This window comes from Xyrauchen texanus, chromosome 29 (genome assembly GCF_025860055.1).
Source record: "Xyrauchen texanus isolate HMW12.3.18 chromosome 29, RBS_HiC_50CHRs, whole genome shotgun sequence".
Lineage (NCBI taxonomy): Eukaryota > Metazoa > Chordata > Actinopteri > Cypriniformes > Catostomidae > Xyrauchen > Xyrauchen texanus.
The window spans coordinates 28,661,112-28,682,859 of record NC_068304.1 but is presented as its reverse complement, the minus strand read 5'-3'; the positions used below and the strand labels follow the sequence as shown (position 1 = coordinate 28,682,859).

Genomic DNA, 21,748 nt, shown 5'->3' with positions numbered 1-21,748 from the left:
AATACAAGCATGACCTGAGAAACTTAAATTTCTACCACACACAAACCTACCATATGGCTTTAGAAATCTTGGAATACAGCACATGAGTCATACAGACTACTTAATGATGCATTTCTTTTTTTTTATGGTGTTTTGTTTTTGTCCTTTTTTTAGGACTGTTGTCATGTGGCAAGACATTTTTTAATTCTAATTTTGTGTTCCATAAATAACAACATATTGTGTTTGGAACGAAATAGGAGTAAATAATGACAGAATTTTTTTTTTTTGGTGCAACATTATTTCCTGCTCTGATAATAATCTTATCAAACAGCTATGCATGTGTTCTGGAAACCCGAGTCACATCAAAGCCTCTGATCCCGGTGCTGATCATTTAACCTGACAATAAGTTGGGCACACATTTTTTTTTATTATTATTATGTAAATGGACAAACAAAGAGGATTATCTTATGAGAGCAGTTCACAAACATGACAGTGGCTAAAAAAAGGAAAGGGGGACAGAGGTGCGGAGGGAGGAGAGGGGTTGACATGGGGGGACAATAGCACTCAAGCTTTTTTAACTGTACAGTGTTATAATACACCCATCTGGAAAGTGAATACGGAGAGGAGTGAACAGAATTTATTTCCAGCCCGCTCGGCCATGGAGAAAAGGAGCGTTTATGCAGAATTCCCTTTAACCCAAAAAAGCAGACCAGATCACAGACACAGATGGTGATAGAGTGGTGCGTTTCTGGAAGCCCCCGGCCTGTGATTCATACACTGTCATTATGTAAGAGAGGAGAGCCATGCTCAGATATTCAACATATCAAAATTTACACAGGGTTACTCTGATGGGAAAGCAGAAGAGAACAAGTAATACAAAGAGCAGAAGAGGGGGAGGACAAGAGAAAGGGATGGGAAAAGAGAAAGAGTAAGAGTAAAACCCTATTAGGACAGGACTAGTTTTCCCTGAGGAGGTCAGAGAAATATGTGTTTACAGACGTACTTTGTGATTTGAATCCTGTCTGAATCTGACAAATCTGTGTTTTTTTCTCTCACAACCTCTGTAAATATTACAGAGCAAATTACCTACTGTGTTTCGGCTAACTCAAGGTCCTCTGAGAAATGTAAACCCATTCGAATGCGAATGTCTGTGATTGCTGGTACTGAATTTTCACAATGCATCTCCTTGTGTATTTTGACCTGCATGAACTACTGTTAAGATTGTATTTATGCAGCACGCCTTTCAATATTGATGTCGACTGTTTTACCATCCGATGCAAAAATAAGAAAAGAAAATCAATAAGGTGAGCAAAATTGCGCAGACTGGCCAATGTAAAATCAGCGTCAGGCAAAATGCTCATCTTAATTTCTCAGATCAATTATGTAATGATGTAATTATATAATTATGTAATTCACTGATAAGTCTTGTTAATTTCAGTGGGTATATTATAAGCAGCCACTTCTATAAACTCAAGTGAAGTTTATTTCAATAGGCTTTTAAAAATACATAAATTATAATACATAATTAATCAATTAAAATTAAATCAATACATTTATTAATTATATAATTTAAACAGATAATGTTTAAAAGATACGTTAACTTTAATTGAACCTAAATTGATATGTTCAACCTTCTGTAACACCTACACATAGAAAATAGATACTCTCATCTCCGTATTAAACGTGGAGATCTTTAGCCTGCATTTTGCTAATTTCAAGTGTCTTGTTTCACTTCCCAGCCACTTTCTTCTCATTTAATAAAATAATTTAAACTCAAATCAATATTTCATGTCCATTTATTTATTTATTTGGTAAGCAGCCTTGCAAAAAGTGGAACTATGAATAGTAAGCTGGTCACTGTTGCAAAATAAATCCCTTCAGATTGATACAAGTCTAATACATGTCAGGGTTTATTTTGCAATATTGTCCATATGACTGCACATCATCCCTTGGATCTCTATGCAGACCCATAAGCTCTGAAAACAGCCAAACAGGGTCAGGGGATCAGCCATTTTAGACACAGAGAATGTTCTTTTATGCCTTTTATGTGTCAGGGTTTGCTGGCAGCAGGTTGGTTGACTGGGTGGTGTTTTGCAGGGAGGATAGGTGGTTGAAGGGATGGGGCAATCTAATTCAGTGCAGAATTAAGCAAAACTGAAATCGCTCCTTTAAACAAATAAATCTTTCATATGTGCATACTTGTTTCCTGATGAAAATGAAGACATCTGTTATATCATATTGTGTTTGACTTACTCTTGGCTTTCTCGCTCTTGCGTGATGGTCTCCAGCGGATGCAGGAGCGGTGTTCATCCAGATAGAAGAGACGGACGAGACCTTTAGAACCGTTCTTCAGCTTCACCATCTGAGTCCCAGACTGCATCACACACATGCATCGCTCCACTGCGAAGAGTACAACACAAACACACACACATATACACTTAATGAGTGGGTTGAGGGGCACTTGAACAGCCAGGTATAAATGTACAACAGCAAAGAAATTATTTTATCACAGAATATGCCACTGGATGAAAGATGGAGGTTATAAATTGGCTGTTAACACTACTACTGTTATTTTTAGACTGTGTGACAATAGGTGTCATTTTAATTGTGGAATATAAAGAGCAGTTTTGAAAGGAATATTTCACTTAAATATTATTGACTGTCGTTCCAAACCCGTATGACATTCTGTCATCCATGGATCAAAAAAGGTGCATTTTTTTTAATGTTTTCGCAGGGTTTAGTTGTCATAAGTACAGTCAAATCTCAAGAAAGTACAAAAGGAAACACAATAAATTCCCCATAAAAGTAATCAAAGTGCATTACGTTCCAAGTATTCTGAAGACATATGCATATTTGTGCATCAAAATGTCATATAGAGTCTGCAATACTGAAAAAACTCTTTCAGGACCCATGGAACCTGATTAGATTTCTTGCAGCACGGAATTCAATTTCCGATATATGGGTGGTGCGGGCGGTACTTCTATGAGTTGTGGCTGGAAGCGGGCAGTCAAAGAATAGCCTTTAAAAATGCAATGTGGATTTATTTTATTATTTTATCAATTAATAAATGCAATATATATATATATATATATATATATATATATATATATATACTTATTTAGAGCTGGCTATGCAGGTAGTCGATGTGGCTTTAGGAGAATAGAGTGGGTTAAAACATGGGGGAAAATTTTGCTGGAGTGGGCAGGTGCAGGACAGAAACTTGCGGGAACAGCATGGGGAAGAAAGTCCTGCGCAGACCTCTAACTTCATGACATTTGGTCACAAGACGCAATGAGATCCAAAGAGGTTTGGTGACATCAACGTAGCTGCCTTTTTTTGTTTTTTTTGCCGCATTATAATTTTTTTTATAATTTCATTCGAGAGTGAATAACGACTTAAAGGGATATTCCACCCAAAAATGTTAATTCTCCCCCACTTGATTTACTCACCCTCCTGGCATCTCATGAAGATATTAAGAAGACTATTTCAGCTGTGTAATGCAAGTGAATGGGTACCAATATTTTGAAGCTCCAAAATCCAGATAAAGGGAGCATAAAAGACTCCAATGGATAAATACATGTGTTTAGACACAATATGATCGGTGTGGATAAAAAACAGATCGATATTTAAGTACATTTTTATCATAAATTATCCTCCCTGCCCAGTATGTGGCGATATGCACAAAGAATGTAAATCACCAAAAAACAGGAAAAGCAGAATGGGTAAGTGAAAATTAAGTGGAGATTGACACAGAGGAGAATTTATAATAAAAAAGGATTTAAATATTGATCTGTTTCTCACCCACACCTACCATATTGCTTCAGAAGATATGGATTTATCCACTGGAGTCATCTGGAGTTCAAATTTGAAGTTGGAGCATCAAAATGTCGGCACCCTATCACTTGCATTGTATGGACCAACAGAGCTGAAATATTCTTCTAAAAATCTTTGTTTATATTAAGCAGAAGAAAGAAAGTCAAACACATCTGGGATGGCATGAGGGTCCTTTTGGTCCTTTTTTTATCTTAACAGACCGGAGCCACTATTTACTGTCATAATGGCAGTGAACAGTCTTCATATAAACCTTGTAAAGACTAAAATTCACCTTTTGATTCTTCACTGACGAAAGAAATTCACAGGGGTTTGGAGCGACATTAGGGCGTCAATTTTCATTTTTAGATTAACTATTCCTTAAAGTGTGTTGCGCTGGGAGAAAGACAAAATGAGATGACTGGCCAGGTTTGCACAATTACAACCAGGCCAAAGATAAGAATGTGGAACAGAGAGCCTATGGAATCACAAAGGGTTCGAGAATCCTTTTGCAGAGCCCTGTGAGAAGACCTCCAAGAGTCTACCAATGATGCAACACAGCAGAGGCTGCCTGCAACCCAGCTCATCTTCCATACCAAGTGAAATGGCAACCTCCTGTCTTAAAGAGCCACTGGGACCAGTCAGCTTCACATCAGTTGAAAGATCTAAAGATCTACAAAATAAAACTTCCACCTCAGATGAGATTGGCTCTCTGCAAAATAGAGCTGCAGAGGCAAGCTGAGTCAGTAGAAGAAACAGAGAGACAGACAGACAGAAAGGGAGAAAATGTGTGAGTGTGTGCATGTGTTTATGTACCATGGTTGCTTTTCATTCCAAACCACTGTGCACAATGACACCTAAGTGCTTCAGCTTGTCTCCTTCAACAGAAAGTTGATGACAAGGGCATTCAAAGCCTTAAAACTCTCTCCAGACCAGCTGAAACATTCACAATATGCTCATACAGCTGGCCCCATCTTCACTCAGATTTTAAACAGGTCACTGGGGCACTGTGAAGTTCCCTGATTCTTCAAACGCTCCACCATCATCCCTGTCCCAAAGAAACCCCAAATTGCAGGACTTAATGACTACAGACCCATCGCTCTGATGTATGTGGTCATGAAGTCATATGAGAGACTTGTGTTGGCCCACCTGAAGGACATCACTGGACCCTTTCTGGATCCCCTTCTAGTTGCTTATAGAGAAAACAGGTCTGTGGATGACGCAGTCAACATGGGATTGCATCATCTCCTGCAGCATCTGGACAGACCAGAGACATATGCAAGGATCCTTTTTGTGGACTTCAGTTCAGTTTACAGCACCATCATCCCAGCTATTCTCCAGACTAAATTAAACCAACTCTCTGTTCCAACCTCTATTTGTCATTGGATCACCACCTTTCTGACAGTTATTCAGCAGTTAGTGAGAATGGGGAAATTCACTTCCAGCACCTGTACGATCAGCACTGGTGCCCCAGGGATGAGTGCTCTCCCCACTACTCTTCTCCCCGTGCACAAATGACTGCACCGCCAAGGAACCCTCTGTCAAGCTCCTGAAGTTTGCAGATGACGCAACTGTCATCGGACTCATCCAGGATGAAGATGAGTCTGCATACAAAACTAACCTGGAGCTGAACATGCTCAAAACAGTGGAGATGACAGTGTACTTTAGGAGGAACACCCCAACACTGACCCCACTCACCATTCTGAACAGCACTTTGGCAGCAGTGGGTCATTCAACTTCCTGGGCACTACCATCTCACAGGACCTGATGTGGAAGACCCACATTGACTCCATTGTGAAAGAGGCCCAGCAGAGGTTGTACTTCCTTCGCCAGTTGAGGAAGTTCAACCTGCCACAGGTGCTGCTGATACAGTTCTACTCCGCAGTCATTGAGTCTGTCTTCTGCACTTCAATAACTGTCTGGTTTGGTCCAGCTATGCAATCGAACATCAGAAGACTACAAAGGACAGTTCTGACTGCTAAGAGGATTATTACCTTTTTATTCTGGTACTAAGTTGTCTAAATTCTGTACAATTGACTCATATTCTCTTTTAGCAGAGGTTTCAAAAATGAAAGCAGCTACTTCTTTGCTAGATCCCATACCGTTTGGTCTGTTTAAATCATGTTTTGCTTCCTTGTGCCCCTTTGTTCTGAGTATTATAAACGACTCTCTGTGTACTGGGGTTGTGCCGGAAACTTTTAAAACTGCTGCAATTACCCCGGTACCTAAAAAGTCAAATATTGACTGTGAGAACTTTACTAATTTTCGTCCCATATCTAATCTCCCTTTTTTTGCTAAACTCTTGGAACGAGTGGTTGCTTCTCAGTTGATTTCTCACTTAACTGAGAATAATCTCTTTGAGCCTCTGCAATCAGGCTTTCAGTAAATTGCATAGTACAGAAACAGCTCTGGTTAGGGTCACCAATGACCTGTTAATTGCTTCAGATTCTGGCTGTCTTTCAGTTTTGATCCTACTTGATCTCAGTGCCGCTTTTGACACTGTTGATCACTCAATTTTAATTACTCGTCTTGAAACTGTTTTTGGGGTTTCAAATACTGTTCTTAATTGGTTTAAGTCCTACCTCTTTGATCGGAAGCAGTTCGTTGCCATGGGTGGATTTAGATCTGAGGTCAATGTTGTGCAGTCTGGCGTCCCTCAGGGGTCAATTTTGGGCCCTCTTCTTTTTAATATTTATGTTTATCCTCTTGGTCAGCTTTTGAGATCACTTGGTCTAAATTTTCATTTCTACGCAGATGACACTCAGATCTACATTCATTTTAGACCTAATGAAATTGTGCCTGTTAATTTTCTTTCTGAGTGTATTTCTAGGATGAAGGAATGGATGACTGATAATTTTCTTTGTCTTAACAGTGAAAAGACTGAGATTATGCTTGTTGGTTCACCCCACCAACTACGCAAAGTAGAGCCGGTCACTCTAGCTCTTGATGGCTCTACTGTGGAGTTTCAAACTAAATTGAGAAATTTAGGAGTAATTTTTGATGCCAATTTAACGTTTGAGCCACATGTTTTGAATACTGTTAAAATCTCATTTTTCCATCTTAGAAATATTGCCAGATTGCATCCAATGCTGTCGTTTACTGTTGCAGAGAGATTGATAAACACTTTTGTGTTTTCGCGTATTGATTACTGTAATGCCTTGTTAGCTGGCGTGTCAAAAGTAACATTAAACAGAATGCAGGTTTTACAAAATTCGGCTGCCAGAATCCTTAAAAGAACTAACATACGAGACCATATTTCTCCCGTTTTGGAGTCTTTGCACTGGCTTCCCATTAGGTTTAGGGTGGATTTCAAAATTTTGATGCTTACTTACAAGGCACTGCATGGTTTGGCACCTCAATATTTGACAGAGCTTTTAACTCCATATACTCCAAAACGTGATCTTCGTTCTTCAGATACTGGTCTTTTAACTGTTCCCTCAAACCGTTTGAGATTAATGGGAGATAGGGCTTTTTCTTCATTAGCTCCAAAACTTTGGAACTCTCTACCGATTGAGATCAGGCAAGCTAAATCTTTTGGAATTTTTAAATCTCAGCTTAAAACTCATTTTTTTAGGTTAGCTTTTAATTGATTTATTGTCTTTTATGCTTGTTGTTTTTTATGTTTATTTTACTGTGTATTATGTCTCTTTTGTGTGTTGTATCTTTGCTATTTTGTTTTTGTACAGCGCTTTGAGATGTACATTTAAAGGCGCTATAGAAAATAAAGGTTATTATTATTATTATTATTAGTTGCCCCCTGCCCTCCCTTCAAGAACTGTACACTTCCAGAGTGAGAAAAAGGGCTGGAAAAATCACTCTGGACACCTCACCCAGCCCACTACCTCTTTGAACCAATGCCTTCTGGCCAGCGTTACAGAGCTCAGAGGCACAAGAACAGCTTTTTCCTTGAGGCTATTCATCTCATGAACAGTTAAAACTGCCCCATTGAGCAATAATTATGTGCAATAAACAGCTTAGTCTATTTATATTTATCCAACATATCTTACCTCTTCTGCTATTACATTCCCTTGTACTATCGGTCTATAACAGATTTGTATTTGTACGTTTTGTCTTATTGTGTATTTATATATACTAATATTTTCTATTCACTTTTTTATTATCTCTGTCTTGTTTTTGCCCTGGAAGATTCTGTCACCAAGACACATTCCTTGTATGTGTGTAAGTATATTTGGCAATAATGCTCAAAAAGAGTCGGATTCTGAAACACTACTTTATACTGTCACTGTGATTTCAGAGTGAATTCACCAAGGAGAACAGTACTGTATGTGAGAAGTAGGTGATACTGTTTGTATGTGAAGCAAACGTATGCTCAATATGACATGGTTGGTGTGGTATGGCCTGAGGGGGTGGGTGGGAGAAACATGCTCTTGGAAGATTTAAAGAGAGAGTGGAATGTTATACCACTATGTGATGTATAGAGGAGACAAACACAATTTGTACTACATGTCCTCAATGCAACAATTTTCCAGTGTCAAATAAATGTGCTGTCCTCACTGAAAACAAAATACTGCATGAAGCACAACAAAAAAAAAGAAAAATCACATTGAAACGGAAAGGCAGTTGTGCCAATAAGCATCGATTTCCAATTAACTATTTTCATTAAGAGTGTTTAAATTGCTTTGATAATGAAATAGTCAATAAAAAAAAAAAGGTGGATTTACTTGACAAATTGTGGGAAAGCTACCCAGTGCGTCACAACAAAAATAGAATGAACAACAGTGACCAACAAAATATTTAGCTCCATGTCAGTTTATTGTGACATCAGAACCTAAATTCCTGTCAAATAAGCAAAAGGATATGTAAACAGTAAACACACTATATTCGCAAACAGCGCGACAAGTCTTGGGAATGCAAATATGATATGAGAACTATAGCGGAAGGGAAATAACGGGTGAAAAGGGTGAATAACAACCTCACACATGCTATCTTATGACTTCAAAAACTTGTAGTACAGAATACAAATCATAAGGACTTGTTTCTGGTCATTTACTGAGCTTAAAGGAATAGTGCAAACAATATTGCAGTATGTCTTTTACATGTCAGTGGACAGTGACTCACTTTAAAGCTTGAAAAGGACCCATAAATATGATAAAATGAGTCCATACACACAAACCACTTTGAACAAGTTTGTATAATAGCACTTATAAAGATTTTCATTGAAAATTACTTATATTTTGGGTTAGTTATGTCTTCAGAAGACTTGGAATATGACACAAACTACTTTTATAATACATTTGGATGTTTTTAAGCTTTAAAGTGAGGCACTGCATCCACTGCCATTGTATTGAAAAGACAGACGGTATATTAATTAAAGCATCTCCTTGTGTGTTATACATAAGAAAGTCATGAAGGTTTCGAACAACATGAGGGTGAGTAAATTATGACTGAATTTAAATTTTTGGGTTAACTTTTTTTTACATTCCTATTCCTTTTTTTCTGGTTCACAGAAGAAAGTTAAATAGGTTTGGAATGACATGAGGGTGAGTTGTATGCGGTCTTTGGGGTGAACTATCCCTTTAACAACAGAGGCAGCTGAGCTGCTTCGAAGGGAGTCAGGAGAAAATTGTTACACAATAGCTCAAGTACCTCTGTGTGAACAACAAAACCCCCGTTGCTCATAAAATACCTTCTGAGCATTAGAGAACACTCTGATCATTTCAACACCATAAATTTGCATAAACTCTCCTCAACACCAGTACTTATGTAACATATGTACTCAACTATTCCACTTCTTGTGGAGTGCACGTTTGTGAGCAGTAATACTGGGAAGGATATAGATCGAATGGAGCTGGGTTTAACATAATGAACAGGACCGTTCAAAAGGATTTAAAAACGAATCTCACTCACACGGAGAGATGTCAACACGTAGATGCACACAAATATAAATACAATTGCGGCACACTTCTCTACTTGACGATTAGTAGAGCATAATGGAAGCAGGCTCAGACATTGTGTGCCAATTTTCACTGCCTGTGATGATGATGAAGTGGAATTAACATTTCCGAAATTAATTGAAAGGCAAAAAGGCAGAGAATGGAATACAGTATGGCACACAGACAGAGACATAGAACATTATAAAAAGACAACTCAGTTTGTGAGCTAAGATGCTTACAGAGAACCCATGTTAGGAATGGGGCTATGGTTAAAAACAATCAAGCTCATTGTTTTGACAGAATCTGACCCAGATTATGTAGACCAAACATTAAAGAGCATGGTGTACATTGAACAAAATCTATAATCATCCCTTTCTGACACCCTCTATACCACCCCCCCCACCTCATTTACTCATCCAAAAAGATAGATAGAAAGAGAGAGCGAGCGAGGCAGCATTCCCTTCCTGTCCTGACCAAACCTCCAGCCCAATTTCACTATCAGCACTTCACAGATTGGCACACAATCCAATTAGATTTGGCACGACCATGAAAGACATTGCCTTCTATTCTGCCTCTTTGAAAACTCTCCAACCCTCTCTTATTCTTTTACTCTTTCACTCTCTCTTGACACAGAGGTTCAATATGGTTTGCCCCATATAGAAGACCAAGAGACAGTTAAGCAAAAAAGTAATTAACTTTTCATTTAAGTGTTTAAATACAATTACGTAGAAAAAATAATTTATATACATTCTTATATTGCCAAAAGCACTGCAACTTATCACTATCACTAATTGCTCATAGGGTTAGTCATTTTAATAAACCCCCAACCTTAAATATTAAACTTCTGGGTGTAACTAGTCTCACACGTTTGTGCTATGGACATATAAGATACCCTGAATTGTGCGACTTGTAGAGAAGAACTTTGCTATTACTTTTCTAAGCAATCAGTCTTTTGATCTTCACCTCAAGGACAACAAAAGGAGTGGTCCAAGGGAAATTTGGGCTGATCAGGTGCAGAACAAGCAATAGAACTGAACAGAACCTGTCCTGAAAAAAACATGTCAAAGTGTATATTTACATATGAAAAAAAAAATGTGTCTTAGTTATCATAATCAAATTTTAACTTTTAAGGATTCAAGAGGATATTAAAGAAATGTTCTGGGTTCAATACAAGTTAAGCTCAATTGACAGCATTTGTGGCATAATGCTGATTACCACAAAAAATGATTTCGACTCGTTCCTCCTTTTCTTTAAAGGTGCTACAGGGTATATGTAAGATTGACAACAAGAGTTTAAAATGGGTACTGCAGTCCAAATTCAAAATATTGGAGAGTTGTCTGCCCCGCTCCTGACTCGAAACTCAAGTGGGTTGCCAGAATGAGGACACGCAACAGGCTGTGTCTCGCTGCCTTGAAACCAGGCTGCACATGAAACACAGTATGAATGTGAGTAATCAAATGTTGAATTTACTCAAAATGTCCATCCCTACTAGTAGCCGAAATAAATTAGATAGCTAGTTTTAGGTGACACTCAATGCTTAACTGTTAAGGAGAAAATTTGCCACCTAAGCAGCAGTTTAAAGGATTTCTGGGCTTTAAGCTATCTCCATCTTCCTAAGGCATCTCCAGTATTTATCCTTGTTTTACTACACCTCTGATCATGGTGGTTTTTAGACAGATGGTGAGGTTTTTTAGGTCAGGTGGAATCTGTTATCTCTGATCCAGTTTGTTTGCTGGCTTCCATGGCTGCAGCAGGCAGTGTTGTTTTCCTGCAAACGTGTTAAAATCTGGCAACCCGGTGGTGTATAAATACTATTGGTGAGTGGGCAGTGGGCGGGATCACACGGACCAAAACATAAACATAAATTCCGGCCAGAATGGAAACTTCAAAGTAGAATATACTGGCTGTAGCATTGTTATCGGAGAAACCAGTATTTCAGCTTAAAATGAAATCAAGCGATAGAGAGATTATTATGTTTGACAGGTCATTACATTTATGATCACATGGACAGAAAACAATGTTTCAAATTGTGAAATATCAAGTTTGGCCTTGTATGGTTCTTTTTTTGGTTTGCAAGAAATTCAATATATCATCCCATCTGTATTATATTTGATTTTCAGCTGTTTTTTTAGGTGATCATTGGTCCAGAATCCACTCCACCATCAGGGGCGAAAATTTCATAAAAATGTTGGGGGTGACAATAAACATAACAATTCTCAAGAGCAATTTTTGAAGTGGACACCAAGGGTTTTTTTGTTGTTGCCCCGTTTGCATTTGTATTATTTTATTTCTTAAACAATTATTTTAAGAATATATCATTATATTATTTACAATACACATATTTTAATGATATTTTAGGGGGGGACAACCCTCAGATAGGGGGTCCTCACCCCTAACCCCCACAATTTCCGCCTATGTCCACCATACATTATCCATCAAACATGTTCTGAATCTGGCTGCGCTTCTGTCACCTTGTGTAGCATTTTCACTTTCAGTGAGGACAGAAGAGTTACTTGAGACTAGAAACTGGTTATGACGTGTAAGAGAGAGAGATACAGACAAATGAGGTGCAGAGAAAGAGATTCTTAAAGAGCAACATGCAGGTTGAATTTATAACTGAATTAATACTTTATATTGTCTGCAGAGGTCTTTTAAAAACACATATGTAGAAATTACTAATGAAATCTCATTTGATGTAGAGATTTTGATGAAAATGTGCTAGGCTCTGGAATATGCCTTTCCCGCTATCAACGCGTCATATGACGTAGGGCGAGGCAAACAAAAGAGCTCGCAGTCAGCTCTCTCATTGTTGGGTGTTGATGTAGTTAGAGCAGTAGTGAGAGACAGAAAGTTTTAGAGAAGCCATAATGGTAAATTATTGTGTTTGTGCTGGTTGCACGAATTCCAGCCTGTCAGGACATCGTGTCCATCATTTTCCTTCTAGAAAAAACAAGGCTTTTCGGTCTTGAGAGCGTTTTGTGCAGGTGAAGAGAGCAGACTTCACTGTCGTGTCTGTTACCACACACTCGGTCGTTTGTGGCGCACATTTCACTCCGGAGAATTATCGACCTGGAGATTTTTGGAGTCTCGGATGGGATTTCGGAGTAAGGACCACGTGAGGCTGATTACTGATGCTGTTCCCTCGGTGCACTCGATGGAATCAAGTCCACCGTCAAAGTGTACACCGGATTTTGGCGCGGACTGGACTGGAGGACAAAGTGCTAACGTTAGCAGACATTCTGTGCAACGAAAACGAGGACTTAGCAGAGTAAGTCTTACTTTTAATTATTTTAACTCTTAATTTGCTCATAATTATAGGCCTGTGGGCCATCATAGGCATGTTCGTCCACACCGGAGAACTCGGTTTCTTCATTCGCATCCATTGTAACCTGAGCTTGAACTTGACCAGACTCCCTCGCCCATCGTCACTTCCGGTTAGTGCTTTATAGACGCGGAAGTTATTTTATCACAATTTATCTCAAAATATCGTTAATGGCTAAATATATATTACTCCAGTTCAGAAAATCTAGTTGTTTTATCATCAACATACACTATGCTATATAGTGGTGTCCAACCTGCATGTTGCTCTTTAAGTGTACAGTTGTTTCATTATTCAACGTTTTCAATTAAATTAATGTACATAATCTTTATCTCTTTAACGACCCTTCCTTAATATGAAAGATTCAGGTCACTCTCTAAACCATAACATGCTCTCTGGTTTTATTAAATGCCTGGCCTACTCTTCCATGGTTTGTCCCCTCTTTGAATTCAAAGACTTTTAATCTACTATATTGCCTATGTGACATCTTTCTTGATACTGAATTCCAAATCATATTTTTTTCACCACTAAATCCTTTATTGTTCCTCGGTTTTAGACGAAAGTAAAATCAGAGAAACTTCTTGAGAAGAGTGTAAAACAGTATCCAGTAAAAGTGGAATTATCTATTCACAGATGCAATGACACTGCAGTTTCAATCCAAGAAGTGTCTGCAAACATAGAACTTTCCCCATACTTTCAGTTCTCTCTGAGGTTCTCAGGTTCTCTCTCCCTCAGGTATGTCTGTATGTACACTCTATATGTCTGTGCCTCCAGCAGGGTTTAGGCAAGATTCAACTAAATTTTGCAGCACATGCTGCAATATAGACGTAAGCAGCAACAAGCAATTGCTTAATAATCTCCAAGGGCTTTAGCTTTGTTACAAAGCCTAGGGAGATGTCTACGTAGGCAGTCTTTTAAAGCATCACAATGTCTTCTAAAGTGGCATGATCGCTTTAGGTGTGAAAAATATAAATATTTAAGTGCTTTATTTAACCCTAAACCATGCTTGCATTCTGCAGCGGTATATGTATTTGATGTAATCATACTGGCATTTGTAACACGCAAGAACTGAGGTAAGTGTGTCACAGCCGGAAGAGCAGCACTGTTTACAAGTGAGAAGGAGGAACACTGTACAGTAGCTTGGTTGGTTTTGGTTTAGATCTGTATTTATCTATTTCTTAACTCACAATGCTGCATTTGTGTGCTTATCCTGGGTGTCTCAACTGAATTGAGAACGTGAGATTACGTCTGTATCATGGCAACGTGAATACATTACACGAGAGACTTGGACTCCTCCCTCTCTTTTATGAACAGAAGTGATGGTCAATAGTTAAATAGTACTTAAATATGAATCTTTTTTCACATCAAAAGTGATCGTATCACTTTAGAAGATATTAATTTAACCACTGGAATCGTATCGATGACATTTATGCTGACTGCCTGTGATTTGTGGAGCTTCAAAAGTGAAATCTCCATTAACTTTTTAAGGACCTACTGAGCTAAGATATTTTATATCTTATATCTAGAGAGAAAGACATACACACCTGGGATATCATGAGGGTGAGTAAATAATGAAAGAATTTTCATTTATAGGTGAACTGAACCTTTAATTGTGTCTATATCATTTTTTGTTTAGTTTTTTGTCAACATCAAACACATTTCCATTTTATGGCAAATTGAATGGATAATAAAGAGCTTAATAAAGCAAGGAAACTCACTAGATTTTGGAACTGAGTTCGAGGTACTCTTTACCTTTTAGAAAATGTGTATGCAACATTTAAACAAAGTATTTATCCTAAGTGTTTGTGTACAATGTTGACACCATGGATCAGAACGTCTCTAGGCTGCGGTACACTCTTGTAAGCAAAGCTGTACTTTGGATAAATAGTTTGTGGCTTACCCACTTTAAATCAAACTCATGATTCATCTCACAGATAAAGGCTGACTCGTGGGCAATATAAATACATGTTTGTGTGCACATAAGTTTTCAAACAGCTTCCCTTTCAAAGATTAGCAGAACTGGGCCATTGAGATACGGACTCATGGGATTCCACAGACCCAAACAATTGTGACTGGAATTTTAAAGATGTGAAAACAGCAAGAGTAAGGGTATGTCAACCTCCACAAGGACACACATTTGTGCTAAGTATACCAAAACATGAAGCTTAATTGGTGCTTCCGAGGGCCAAACTGGAGGGTCTGATGGAATGCCCAGGAGGGTCAGAGGTCAATGGACAAGTACATGCTCCCACTCTTGTCATTACAACTGAGCTTCATCAATTAGATGTCCAAGTAAAGAAATCAATTTTAATGAGTGGCCAGGACTAATGAGTACTTAATAAGGATCTCTTGGTTAGCATCCCTCATACTTTCTCTCATACTGTCTCATTCCCCTCTTTTATCATTCTCTCTGTCTAACTCTCTTGTCCTCCTCTTTGGACTAATATTATTGTTATTACCAGGAGCCTCTCCAGCTGATTTGAAACAAATTAGTCTTGTGTTGAGTAAACCTTCACGCCTGATTACTGCTCTCAGCTCAGTGGGGCATCGGCACGAATCTCGAGGGAGTGGGAGAAGGGGAGGCAGCATGTTTATTAGGCTGTAGAGAGGTGCAAACATTTTAGAGGAAGATCGAGACAAGACTCTCTCCTCTAGTATTTCAGCCTCCCCTGCCACTACATGACCTGATAATAATGAGTCAAAGAAACATAATTCAAATACACACTGGGGCAGAACTTATTTGATTGAGTTCAGCATACAAATATATGCTGTAAGTTGTAGTTTCCTTTGAAATGTAAGGAAGGATATGTAGGATTTTATTAACTGCTCTCTCTCCCTATCACTGTATAGATTTAGTTTGAGTTTATTTCCATTGTTAAATCAAAATTGACCTTATCTACTTTGTTAATACACAATCCTGGTCTTACTGTTCATGATTCATAATGCACATCCTGTTATCATGGCATCATGTTATTCCAAAGAATAAAAAAAGGGTTTGTCTTCGCCTTATTTCATCAACATGTAATAACTTGTTCTTCCTCTAAAATTACTTTTCTTTTCAGCTGACATTGTACAAGCTGCTAAAATTTCAACCAACAGGAGCTGCCAGTGTTTCAGGAGGGGAATAGTCCATTAAGTTGCATTTAGGTCTGCTGTAAGGTCATTTAGGTACATTCTGGTATGAAAAATCCTCTATTTCGATCCAATCAATTCCCAATGATTAACATTTAATAGTAAGTGAAAAAATCCATCCCAGATGTAAATAAATTCAAATAATGTTAAAATGTAATAGTACGTGGATAAAATCAATTCCTGATGTATTTAAAAGCAATGATGGATCAAAACACTACGATCCACCTGATTGATTAATCAGAGCTAGTGACTTGTATATGTCAGTGAAACCAGGCCATACTGCAACTTAGCAAAGTGCCCAAAAGCACAGTGCAGCCAGACAAGAAAACATAACAATACATAAATGTATGTAACAATAGCATGACTACATGTACCTGTTTTTGACCTGGGAAAGAGGAATGAGAGAAAGGAGAGGGATAGAAAGAGTAAATAAAGTTTGTATGTAGAGAGAGTGTGTGTCTTTTTAGATATTGGAGACATTGGAGAACTGAATGTCCTTATCAGACCAACGGCTGGAGACGAGAGAGCAGATCAAAGCATGCTTGTGAGGAGAAGTACAGGGAGATATCAAACACTGAATAATTGAGTCGTAGATGCTCAGGCTCTGTGATGCCTAAATCACAAAGCACTGTGCGTTCAGAACCATCAGAGCAGAAACACAAAATACAGGATGAAACATGCATTATGCAGTTAGACATCTGCGCACAGGTTCAACAAACTCTTCTATCATGCAGAGCCAGCTCTGGAGAAGCATTTGCAGCTAGTCGTTTTTAAAGAATTATGCCCTAAGATCATCGATATATGGGCTAGACTAGACTAGAAAGTTTAGCCAGTATTTAATCTTTTTGAGATCGTTCAGCATCGGTCCATATTCCTGCCTGCTAAGAGAAGTGTTTGAAAATCTAACAACAGCCTTGACAATGTAGTCCAACAAAGGCTAAACCCAATAACTATGGCAATACTGAAACCAAGAAAATCGCTTCAAGGTAACTTGGTTTAAGTGTAGATTTTGATGTTACTTCACTTTACATGCTCAATTTTCCCTTAGTCTAAGCACCGTTGAGCCAATCGCATCTCTCACAAGACAGATCATAGTTTAAAAGTCCAAAATTTGGTCTTGTGTCAATTTGGACAAACGTGTAGCTACTGTATTTTGGATATGCACAACAGAATGGAAAGTGCCTTTTCTGTTTTCCATTTGTTTTAGTGAATTTTGAGTAAATATGTAATAGAAGTGTTAATTTCAGTAATTATGTGTACATCTTATTTGCCATTATTAAAATGTATCCAACCTGGTCATTTGGAATCCCGTTACAACATTTGCAACATTTTGGCATGCCCAATTCCCACTGCTTACTAGGTCCTTGTGATGGCGTGGTTTTTTTTTCTGAATTCAATATCAGCAGGTTATTTCAATTTTATCATCAAAATTGCATTTAAATAAATAAATAAATTAAAACTTTAATCAAATGAAAGTATAATGTATCCAACCTAAAGTAACAATTAATTTTCAACATGAAATTGTATTATTTGATTCAAATTAAGTGATTTTATGCAGAACCTCACAGCACAATCCTAAATACAACATTGTTGTTTTTTTTTGCCAAAGAAGCACTGCATAATAGAGCATCACAAATGTGATATATTGCTTAAATATAACACTGTTACTATTGATGTATTATTAGTAGTAGTAGTAGTAATAGTATAAAAGTGAATATTGCATAACTATACTGTAGTTATCTCTTTCTGTTATACTTTTTTAATTTAAATTTATTTTTTATTTTGAATTGTTTCTGTCAAAGGAGCTCTGACGTAATGACTGCAGATTCACAATCCAGAAAAGCAATTCGCAACGTGAATCACAGTAATTATTAAACCGCAAAAGGCTACTTTATAAATAAATAAATATGTAGTCTGTATATGCTAAAAAGTTAATTAGCGCTCTGCCTGCTTTCACATAATTTTCATGAGATCAGGCTGATTGTATCATATATCAGCATTATATAGACCATCGGCAACCATCATGTCAAGATACTGCCAACAGTACCGCCATTATCAATTCCTGATTGGTCAACCATCAATAAACCCATAATTGTCAGCCAATACTCCTAAAAACTGTTACCATGATCGGCATAATTTTTCTTCAATGATCAGTAGTCCTCTACAATTGCCTGCAAATTTGTATTCAGGTCTGGCTCCATTTTGATACGGAACACCCGATGCATAAAATCAAATCCTGCCCTACATTTTTTTTTCTTGTTTAAAATCCTGTTTCACTTAAAATATGTCACATTAGAAAAGAAAACAGGTTTCCATACTGACTAATGTTAAATTTTTCATGTAACATTTTTAATAACATTTTTAAGCATGACAGAAACATATCATAACAAAGGTAAAGAGACATTTCTGCAAATCTGCATTTTATCAGCCATCGGCCATGTTGTCTATATACTGTACCAGCATCACATTTGCTATTGAAAAAACCCTTATGGGTCAATAACTGATAAACCCACATCAGACCACTAGCTAGCAAACTGGTTTGTAAATTATTTACAACCAAGATATTGCCAAAACACAATTCAGTCAAAATTATGGGTCTCTCTCTCAACAGAATCCGTACATGGTAAATGTACACGAAAAACACCTTTTGCACAGTTAGACTGTGGTGCACCGAACCAAACAATTCATCACTTCACCACTGAAAGTCAACTTCGAGCCTACCGGCCAAGAATGGATCAAGCAATTAAAATATGATAAATATTACTATTTTGTGTATTGCCTAAGCCTTGCTCATCAAACTTGCAAGTTTTAGATTCTACTTTTTATCTTGTTATATACTTCTACAAGCCATATTTTGGTTTTACAGTATGTGTTTATATAAGGTATTATACAATTCTCTTGTACTGCATGTGAAGCCTTAAGTTAAATAAATAAATATAATAAATAGTTGACCACTAGTCCTAAGCACTGTTACCAAGACCATCAAAGCATTTTTCATTAAAGATCATCACCAGAGATCAAGTTATATAATAGCTGCAGCAATAATCTGACAGCGTCCCAAGCCCATCCCACCAGAAGAGGAAAAAAACTCGCTTTACAAAGAGGATCTAGACAACAGCCAAGTCATTGAGATGGTTTAGCAGCACTGTCATGGTGTTCACAGTGCCTCAGTGCACTGTGAAGCAAGACATCGGGATGGGGAACATGTCACTCACACACCAATAAAGTGTTTGTGTACAGTCTGTGCTATAAATACCCAACAATACATTCATGCCTGCTCTTTGCTCTCATTTTTCTCAGTCAAATATCTGATAATAGAGTGCAGTGGTGTTCCTGTTCTTACAACACTTCAATTCCGACTTTTTACATGCATCAAATTCCAAATCGATACACAGCACACAAAACTGATTTACTTAATTAAACCAACCTACAACAGGGCAGACCCAACCCCGAGGAACTAAAACAGTGTTGAAAGAGGATGTTATGTGAATGCTTATTTCTAAAGAGCAATGCACCTTTCCATCACATATCGAAACCTCTCTCAAGCTTAAAATGTCCCAAACACTTTGGTCTGTGTTTACGTTTGTAGTAGAATGCTGCATTTATAGCCATCTGTTTTACTTTGAGTTTCCAAAAAAATCTAGTCTGGTAAAACACCAGGCAGCAAAAATGGTTTATGCTCATGCTGTCAAGATCACATCCTCTCTTGGGCTCTGAGTAATACTCATCCACTAGTTTTGAAAGGTGATAATAGGAAAAGGATACATTTTTTCCTTTCTTTCAATAGCATCTCATTTCTACTGCAACTCTACCCTATTCAACCATTTCTACCGTATTCAGTTTAATGAATACGCAAGTTAATTTAGGTCTCTGAACAGTAAATAGGTGTTTTTTGCTTAACTTAATGTAGGAAAGCTATTAACCTTTCTGTTTTTAAGAAAATTCCAAACAACCATTGTATTTGGGTCAAAAAAGGCCTGGTACAGTACAATATATATAGCTACTGCAACTAAATTTTGATTATAAAAATGTATATTGCTGTTGGCTTATTTCTTTTTTTTTTCACTATACACAAGCTTTCAAAAATAGAATTTCACCTGGAAAGAGTGCCACCTATATATCAATGGAGGTACTATTCTTTACAGTAGATAAACAGTAAAAAAAAGAAGATAACTGGAATACAAATACTTACAAATTGTATCTGTTTGGAACAAATACAGGACCATGGTTTTCATTTAAAACCTTTGTTTTTTTTAGAGTATGAACTTCTGCCTGAGGAAAGAAAAATTAGCATGCAGCACCATTAAATACAAGAAAGGAATGCCCTACATCCACTTAGCAACACCCTAGAAAAACTCTAACAATCAATTAAAACACCCTGACATTGCATAAATATAAAAATATCATAAAAATACCATTCCAAAAAAACAAAAACAAAATGTACATCCATATTTGTGGAGAATCCAAAGGCATTTGAACAAAATATAAATAACATAAAGATATTTTTAACACTTAATTGGGTGAAATAGGACCAAACATAAGAAGAGGGTTAAACAAAGAAGAGCAGTGAAGTTAACTGACTTTGAGATTTGCATAATGTATCTCTGGATGATACACACATAAACAAAAAATGTAGCACAAAACTTCTCACCTAAATATGCCGAACGACACTTCTGTGGCACTGCCACACTGCCTCCAACATGGTAGAGCCTGCACGCCAAGAGGGATGCCACATTGGACATGGCCGAGTGCTCCGACGTCACAGAACTAGGTTCCATGCCGTCAAAACACAAAACCGGCCACTTAATATTGAGCATCATTCCTGAAGAACTCTATCTTTCTGAGTTATCTTGAAACAGCAAGCGGCATTCTCTTAGCAGTGTCACATCTAACGCCCACTTCTTTACCAAGAACCCCCATTCCACCCTCACTTTGGTGATCTATCTTCTATCATGCAATTCACACAGAGCTTTTGAACCTTTGTGACTGTTGAAAGCAATAGCAAGCAGGGATTTACACGAAATATCTAATGTATTGTTGTGGGGAAAATGTGCATGATGTTGGGGCTTTGAACAGATGAGTTTTTGACCAGGAGGGTCAATGTGAGCAGCATAAGTAATACAAATGGAAGAGCAAGCAGATAATCTTTATGGTATGACATAACACATGCACAACTGAGTGTGATCGCACCAATCTGATTGGTCTTTTGTACTTCTGCCAATGGAGAGAAAAAGAAGGACATTAACTGTTTTGGTGAGCATAAAACTGATGAGTAAATTACAGCATGAATAATAAACAAGGCAATGCAGGTATAGATCTGGTTGTAATTAAAGATGTAGCTTTAAAGAGACAGATCTAAATTGAACTCTTTTTGAAACCTAAGAGGAGGGATTGTGATTGGTGTGGGTGGATAGCTCTAAGGTCCTATGAAGTTAATTGTGCTTATGGAGCTTGAGAGTGAAAACAGAGGTGAAACCACAAATTTATTGAAAGCTCCTTCATTCCTTATGATCTCAGTTGAAAATCCATCATTAATCATTTAGTCTTGGAAGTTGCATTATGAATGCATTTCTCTAATGTCTTCGCAACATAAAGTTTTCGTTGTCCTCATTCG

The 21,748-nt window shown here is 37.6% G+C and overlaps 1 protein-coding gene across 1 annotated transcript in view; it reads right to left on the bottom strand.

The window, feature by feature from the left end:
* The window catches only part of LOC127623039 (1-phosphatidylinositol 4,5-bisphosphate phosphodiesterase eta-1-like), a 72,777-nt gene extending 51,826 nt beyond the window's left edge, over positions 1 to 20,951 (bottom strand). The window contains exons 1-2 of the mRNA XM_052097246.1: positions 20,786 to 20,951; positions 2,233 to 2,379 (exon numbers count right to left, since the gene is read on the bottom strand). Of these exons, the coding sequence (XP_051953206.1) occupies positions 2,233 to 2,379; positions 20,786 to 20,951 (313 nt within the window). The remainder of the gene's footprint in view (positions 1 to 2,232; positions 2,380 to 20,785) is intronic.
* Between the last annotated feature and the right edge of the window lie 797 nt (positions 20,952 to 21,748).